This window comes from Lactuca sativa, chromosome 9, assembly GCF_002870075.4.
Source record: "Lactuca sativa cultivar Salinas chromosome 9, Lsat_Salinas_v11, whole genome shotgun sequence".
Lineage (NCBI taxonomy): Eukaryota > Viridiplantae > Streptophyta > Magnoliopsida > Asterales > Asteraceae > Lactuca > Lactuca sativa.
Window position 1 is genome coordinate 127,111,252 of NC_056631.2, and position 8,241 is coordinate 127,119,492.

The 8,241-nt window shown below is 32.4% G+C and overlaps 1 protein-coding gene across 2 annotated transcripts; it reads left to right on the plus strand.

The window, feature by feature from the left end:
* The first annotated feature begins 2,504 nt into the window (after positions 1 to 2,504).
* LOC111882198 (60S ribosomal protein L13-1) lies at positions 2,505 to 4,500 on the plus strand. 2 transcript variants are annotated; one of them, XM_023878550.3, is made up of 4 exons: positions 2,505 to 2,940; positions 3,043 to 3,173; positions 3,304 to 3,462; positions 4,143 to 4,500. In XM_023878550.3, the coding sequence occupies exons 1-4, from the start codon at positions 2,832 to 2,834 to the stop codon at positions 4,362 to 4,364; spliced, it is 621 nt and encodes a 206-aa protein (XP_023734318.1). In that variant the 5' UTR covers positions 2,505 to 2,831; the 3' UTR covers positions 4,365 to 4,500. The 2 variants fall into 2 exon arrangements, with proteins under 2 accessions (XP_023734318.1, XP_042754154.1); XM_042898220.2 differs by lacking the exon at positions 3,304 to 3,462.
* Positions 4,501 to 8,241: the final 3,741 nt, after the last annotated feature.

Below are 8,241 nucleotides of genomic sequence, written 5' to 3' on the forward strand. Positions count from 1 at the left end.
ATGAAATTCGTTTTCTAGGACATGATATTGTCAAAAACACTATTAGACCTATTACAAGAAGCTTGCAATTTTCTACCAAATTTCCCGATGAAATTAAAGATAAAAAACAACTTCAAAGATTTTTTAGGATGCTTAAATTATATCCATGATTTTTTCAAAGATTTAGGGATTATATGTAAACTGCTTTATAATAGATTAAAAGACAATCCTGAACCATGGACTCAAAAACATACAAATATAATTAAATATATAAAACAAAAGGTCCCTACTTTACCATGTTTAAATTTACCTCATCCCAATGCCAATATCATAGTTGAAACTGATGCTAGTGATATTGGATTCGGAGGAATTCTAAAACAAAAATTTGTTAACTGAACTGAGGAACAATTGATTCGATATTACTCTGGTGCATGGAATGATACACAAAAAAATTATTCAACTATCAAAAAAGAAATTTTAAGCATTTTTTTTATGTACTAAAAAATTTGAAGATGATTTATTTATGAAAAGTTTTTTTTTATTAAGAATAGATTGTCAATCTGGAAAAATTGTTTTAGAAAAAGATGTGAAAAATATTATTTCCAAACAAATGTTTGCTCGATGGCAAGCCCTCTTAGATAACTTTGATTTCAAAATATAATTTATAAAAGGAGAAAATAATTCGCTTCCTGACTTTCTTTCTCGAGAATTTTTGCAGGGAAAATGAGTTCATCGTCCTCTTCCAAACAAACCAGTCTCTCAAAAGCTTGTTCCATTTCAAAATCAAAATCAATTTTCTCCTTTAGCTCCTACTTCTAAGAATTCACAACTTTATTCTAATATCATTCAGTCAAAACTTGTTACTCCAAAAGTTACTTCAACCAACAGGATAAGCCCTTTTGCAAAACCTATCACTCCTCAAACTCAAAAATATGTTACTCCTAGCCCTTCTATAAAGACTCCTTATGTTCTTAATCCAAATTTCTTAAGAGTTCAAATTCTTGAAGATTTTCAAATCCATAAGTTAGATCAAGGTTTTCATATTCTCACAAATCATCTCTTTGGTCGAGGGAAAACCTTTTATGTTGATTCATATAAAACTCGAGAATATTATCAAGCTATTTTGCAAGAATCTGGTTCAGTCAATTTTGTTCATCGTTCTAATTCAAAAGAGGGAAACATTGATTTTAGCAAAGCTCATATTATTAAAATCATTTCTCCAAAAATTTGGGTTCCAAACCTTCACTCTGAAAAACCTCTTATAAGTTATCTTGCTTATCCCAGATTTTCTTACTATGCTTATCAAGATGCCTGGACTAAGGCATTCTTTATTCGGAATTATCCACACTCATGGTTTATCTTCTTTCATTTGAACTTCAATTGTGAATATCCAAGAAGGTTTATCAATTGGTACAAATATATGGGAATTCTTCCAAATTGTTTACCAAAAGAAATTTACGCTGAATATCTCAAATTTAAGGAATTGTTTATTCAACAAATTCCAGAATTTTAATATATGTTACAATTCACCATGATATTTAAAGTTCTATGGATAATGTCTTGGACTTTTCATTATCAAGAAACAAAGGATTCCTATCCTCCCTGAATTAATCGCCAATTTTGCTCAAAATGGTGGGATAAAATGAAGATTTCTCAAGCCAATGAACAAGCAGTAATGAAACATTATCAAGAAATATATATTCAAAAACCAAAGGTTGAAGCCACTTTTATCATCAGTCTTCCTCAAAGTGATGTGGATCTAATTACAAGAATTAAAGATACTGCTACCTCTTCTTCTGAAGAACTTCAAAAGCTACTTCAAGAAATTCACCGAACTCCATCAGTTTCCGACGATTCTTTAAAATCTATAAAAAATGATTTATTTCAAGACTCTCAAGACCCTTTTGATGATCTTTATGAAGAATAAAAAATTCTTATCATTAAATTTGGTGTAATACCTTCAATGTAAGGTATTTCGTTTCTTTTATTATCAAAAATATTATCTTCAAATACGAGTGTGTGTAAACTGAGTGAGTATACGCTATATATGTATTTATAGTGTATAAACAAATATTATCAAATTTATTATCAAAATTATTATATATATATATATATATATATATATATATATATATATATATATATATATATATATTGGGCCCATAGTTATTAAGACATAGTTGGGCCGGTCCATGTAAGAGGAGGCACGCCAAGAGGTATTGCCGTCAGCCGTTGGATTTAGGGTTTTTAATCTCCTTCTGCTACTTGAAACAAATTCCTCCCCGTAATTCCCTTGAATCCTCTTTAGCCGAAGGTTTCCGCCCCCGAACTAAGGTATGCTTAGATTAAATGTTTACTGAAATCTTTATACATTCATCATCTATGGAATTCAAAATTTGATGTTGTACTAGCGAATTGATTAACTTAATATCTGCTCTCTATAATCTCAACTTTGATTTCTATGATTTTGTAAATTATTATAGCTCAACAGTCTTGTTTTTTTTATTTTTATAAGATATACTTGAAAATCTTGATGGCAGTTTGCATAATCAAGGTTTGATATACGAAGCTTTTTCTAAAATACATGAATGTGCAACAGATAAATAATCGAGTTCGTATTTCTTGTAATTTTTGTGGAAATTGGAGCTTATATAGCAAAAAAAAACCTCTTTTTTAATTTCATTTCCGTTATGGTGATTGTGTGGACTGTTTTTGTTGTAATTTGAGATACAGTTGCACTATTTGAAAGATAAATTAATAGAAATGGGGATTACTTGATTAATTAAATTTGGAGATAATTTGTGATTTTAAATAGATAGTATGATGGTGTATTTGCAGAGTAGTAGTGAGTGATGGTTAAGCATAACAATGTTATCCCAAACGAGCACTTCAAGAAGCATTGGCAGAACTATGTGAAGACATGGTTCAACCAACCTGCGCGTAAAACAAGGAGATGCAATGGTAAGTTTTCTTTGAAATCATATACATATACTCATATAGTAAGCCACTTGTTAGTTTATGATTTTTGATCATAAGTTAAGTTAATTTTATTGATTACTACAGTCAGGCAAGCAAAGGCTGTTAAAGTATTTCCAAGGCCAGCTGGATCGCTTCGTCCTCAGGTTCATTGTCAAACCTTGAAATACAACATGAAACTTAGGGAGGGTCGTGGATTTTCTCTTGAAGAGTTGAAGGTAATAATATATAACATTTCAATGTTTAATTAAGAAAAAGTTTTCGATAAACAAATAGGATGATGATGATATAATAAAGAAGTAGATTGTTATGCTATTTTATTATTTCTGATAGTAGTTGTAAAAACAGGGTGCAGGTATTCCAAAGAAACTTGCTCCAACAATTGGTATTGCTGTAGATCATCGTCGTAGGAACCGCTCTTTGGAAGGTTTGCAAGCGAATGTCCAGAGGCTAAAAACCTTTAAGGCTAAGCTAGTAATCTTCCCAAGGCGCACAAGGAAAACTAAGGTAAACTTAGTTTTTCATTAAATTTCTAATTATTAAACCAATTTTCTATCTGAAAGATAGTAATGTTGTTTTATGGATATCTTTTACTATTAAACTGATACTAATAATAATAACAATACAACTTGTGTACAAAGGGTTGCTTTATTGCATAATCATCAAATTGTCAAAAAAGTTGGTGTTGTAACATTTTTCTCAAAATGACCACCCATTTTGTAAAATAGAGTTTGCAAACTTTATTATTATTATTATTATTATTATTATTATTATTATTATTTTATTTTTTTATTTTTTCAAAATTACTTTTTTGAGTAGGTTCCCAGTACAAATACCTTTGATTTTTTTCTTCAGAAATGACATTATCATTTTCCAAAAAAAAAAATTATCACTCATTTCATATAATGATTTTGTTAAATTCCTTTGTTTAACAAGTTGTTCTAATAACTAATGATCAAATCCCATTATTATTAAACATTCTAATGGAGACATTGATGAAGCAATTTTGCCAAAAAAAAGGAATAACGTAATTTCTTAATGACCCATTTTGCGATGATTGCTCAAAAGTGGCCATTTTGTGACAGCATATTGGTCATATTTGTAATTACTTGTTGCTTTATTTTATTAAGTTAGTGAACATTTATTATTATAATTTCTATTATTAAACAAGTTTGTTGAATTTATAGGCGGGTGACTCAACACCCGAGGAGCTTGCAAATGCTACTCAAGTGCATGGTCAAGTGTTACCGATTGTGAGGGAGAAGCCAGTTGTTGAACTTGTGAAGATTACTGAAGAGATGAAATCATTTAATGCTTATGCTAAACTTCGTGTTGAAAGAACAAACAAACGTCACTTGGGTGCTCGCCTCAAGAGGGCTGCAGAGGCCGAGAAGGAAGAAAAAAAATAATAACCAAAATTATATTTTTCAGTGTTTATTTTTACTTTTATTTTTAAATATGTTTAAAGATTCTGCTTTGGAGACCTTGTGGTTGATTTGGTTTGAATTTTAATTGTTTTGAATTAGTTGCTTCGCTAATCATACGAACGCCCACGACAAATATTCTTTTTGTTTGTGAAATTTAGAAAGAATCACATTATTTAATTTTTAACGTTTTTACCACTACATGGCTGAAATCTAGAAAAAACATTAAGTATATTGATGTTTCTTACAAACTCCTGTAACACATTAGAATATTTCATTCCGTTCATGATGTAGGAAAAGTGACAAGACTCTAAACGTCGTCATTGCCAGTTTTGTGGGAAGTTTGTAATTCAAAAATTTTGTTGAAGATATCATGTACATGCACAATTGTTGATAATCTGGCATTCTATAATTCAAAGTATAGGAGTATCATGTAATAGGAAGTGTCATGAAAGAGTAACAACAAGTAATGTACATTGCTCTTAAATGGGTTCCATAAAGTTTGAATTTTTAAAAAGGGGAAGAAAATACATTCCCGTTTCTTGCAAAATCTCATTCAAAACTGGACATAAACTCATAAAGTATATATGTATAGAGTATAGACAAACAAGCACATTTTTATTTTACATTTCTTCATTTCACTTGGAAAACTCACAATGTACAACCAAGTAGCCCGAAGCAACGTGTAATGTGCATGTGTCCGTGGTAAGAGACACAATTTGTTTCTTTCTAAAGCTATTTGTGAATCTTTTTCTCTTCTTGGTGTATTGATAAAAATGTGTTGCAACGATCAACCTAAATCGATATCTGAACATAGGATCAATTTCCCATACAAAATCCTTAAATCACTCATCATCAACAATACTAAAATGTCTACTATATTTAATACACATTCTACCTAGGAATTTTCTTGGTATAAATAATGAAAAGCCAGATGTGGTTTCCCTCAAATTTGTGGGCTTGAAGCTCAATCTAGATAGGCGATTTTTTGCATACATTATTCAAATGATCACAACAACTTGTATCGTACCCACAACCATTATAATAGGACAATAAGCACATTGTAATTTATTACTACTACCATTTGAAAAAGTAAAATGATCATGTTAAATGTGACTTATGCATTTGAAGCATTCTCATGGAGTAGTTGGTTTCAATTGAGCATTTGGAGTTCAATGAAGCACCTAAATGAACGTGGAGCTCTTGAGAAGGTAATGAAGCATCTGAGAAAGGAATGAAGCCTCTGAGAAGGGAACATAGAATTTAAGAAAGCAATGGAGCATCTAAGAAAGGAAAGGATCATGTGAGAAAAGAATGGATCGTCTAAGAAAGGAATGGATCATCTAAGAAGGGAGTGGAACACTTAAGAAGAAGCATAAGCTATTACCTTCCCTCGCTGCATCTATACACATCCCAAACCAAAATAGGATGCATCACTGTAAACCACAAAATCCTCATTACCTTCAGGTAAAGAAAGAACAGGAGCCCCACAAAGATGCCTCCTCAATGTCTGAAATGCTTGTTCTTGTTTGTCAATCCAAACAAATGGCTCTAATTTCCTCGTCAACTTTGTCAAAGGAGAAACAATTATGGAAAAGTTTTTAATGAACCTCCGATAATAGCCTTCCAAACCCAAGAAACTCCGAATTTCAGTAGGAGTTTTCGGGTTGGCCCACTTCTTTACTGCTTTAATCTTGGTTGGATCTACTTTTATCCCATCCTTACCAACCAAATGTACGACGAATTGAATCTTCCGCAACCAGAATTCACACTTGGTGAATTTTACGTAGAGCTTCTACTTACGAAGTGTGTCAAGAACCTTGCGTAAATGCCTCCGCTAATCCTCAACACTACGTGAGTATATAACGATGTCATCAATAAAGAAAATGACCGATTTATCCAAGAAAGGATGAGAGATTTGGTTCATCAGGTCCATAAATACCGCTGGAGCATTTGTCATGCCAAAGGGCATGACCAAGAACTCGTAGTGGCCATATCGAGTCCTAAAAGCTGTCTTAGGAACATCCTGCCCCCTAACCCGCACCTAATGATAACCAAATCACAAATCAATTTTTGAGAAATAACATGCCTCCTAATGTTGATCGAAGAGGTCATCGATCCTTGGAAGTGGATACTTGTTTTTCACAGTATTTTTGTTCAACTCCCTATAATCGATACACATTCACATGGTACCATCCTTATTCTTTACGAACAACACCGGTGCTCCCCAAGGTGAGGAACTTGGTCGGATGAACCCTTTGTCGAGGAGCTCTTGCAGCTGAGACATCATCTCCTTCATTTGTGAAGGAGCCAACCGATAAGGTGCTTTGGCAATCGACACAACACCAGGGATGAGATCGATCTGAAAGTCTATGTCATAACGGTGGTAAACCCGGTAAATCATCAGGAAAGACATCAACGTAGTCTATAGCCACATCCACCTCAGATAGACTTAATTTCACGAAAGTGGATTCAACAACATGTGCTAAGAATACTGGACAACCCTTCATGATGCACTTTACGTGCTTCATAATTGATATAAGAGGTGTAGACCTAGAGCAGTGTTCACCGTAGGCGATGGCATAATTGTTGGAATAATGTCCAAGGTCATTAACTATTGGTAATATTTCTAATAATAGCAGGGTCCTTTTGGGTTGCTCTCAAGACCCAAATTGAGTAGAATAAATAAATGAGAAATTGGTTTATTAATTATTATGGTTAATAATTAATTAGAAACTAATTGGAAATATATTTTGGGAATTAATTAACAGTTTAATTAATTAAAGGGTTGAATGTTCATTAATCGATAGTTGGTTAATCAGGAATGTTCCAGAACCTTATGGAATTAGGGTTGGATGAAAATCACTCCATCCCACATGGGAAAGGAGTGAAATTGCGTGGTTAGGCCTCCATCCCACATGGGAAGGAGTACTAAACCCTTGGAGGCATCTAAGACTATAAATAGGGCCTTCGGGATTTTATTCCTCCTTGTACCTTGGCTTGAAGTATTCGCCAACTCTTCTTCCTCCCCTTATTAGGGAAGATTTCTAACCCCTTTGGGTTTGTGAAATTGACCATTCTCCTAGTTATTTTATTCCACTCTTTGGTGTCCTTGGGTGTGATACCATTAGAGGGATTCTGGTTTGGTTCCTTCCATCCAAGCAACTTCATGGAGGTTCAAGATCTCAAGCATGGAGATCAAGGGCTACATAAGAGGTATGTTTTCTTACTTATGTTTTAGTTTTCTAGGGTTGATGTAATTAGCATGAAGCCATAGATCTATAGGATGCATGTACACTTAGGTATATCGTTGTTTCGATTTTTCCGCTGCCTAGTTTTAGAATGTATTTGATGCATAGGAACCCAACATTGGTATCAGAGCCATTGGTTCATCGTTACCTTCACCCTAGATCCATGTTTTCTGAAAATACTTGTTTGAAATTGAATGGTAGAAGGAATATTGAAAAATTCGTAATTGATAATACCTTAATCGCAGCTCACGACGTGAGAGCTAGGAGCTCACGACGTGAGCTCAGCAGAATTAGGGTTTCAAATTTTTTTGTCATTTTTCGAATATGAAGCTTTATCAAACATGGATAAATACCTAATTTAAATTGTTTTTGAATCTGGAAAATTGATAAATATTATTTAAATGTGTTTATTTGAATTTGAATATTTATTTGATAATGGATAAATATTAGTTAAATACGTTTATTTGAATTTGAATATTTATTTGATGATTGATATATATTATTTAAATGTGTTTATTTGAATTTGAATATTTATTTGTTATTTAAATTTTGAATTTAAATATTTAATATTATTTATAATATGGATTTATAAATTTGAATATTACACCCTT

What these genes read in the sequence shown, in the direction of transcription:
- LOC111882198 (XM_023878550.3), top strand. Translation starts at nt 2,832, where the DNA reads ATGGTTAAGCATAACAATGTTATCCCAAACGAGCACTTCAAGAAGCAT. An exon ending in TAAAACAAGGAGATGCAATG is followed by an intron (nt 2,941 to 3,042) that starts GTAAGTTTTCTT and finishes TGATTACTACAG; the next exon opens with TCAGGCAAGCAAAGGCTGTT. An exon ending in TTTCTCTTGAAGAGTTGAAG is followed by an intron (nt 3,174 to 3,303) that starts GTAATAATATAT and finishes TTGTAAAAACAG; the next exon opens with GGTGCAGGTATTCCAAAGAA.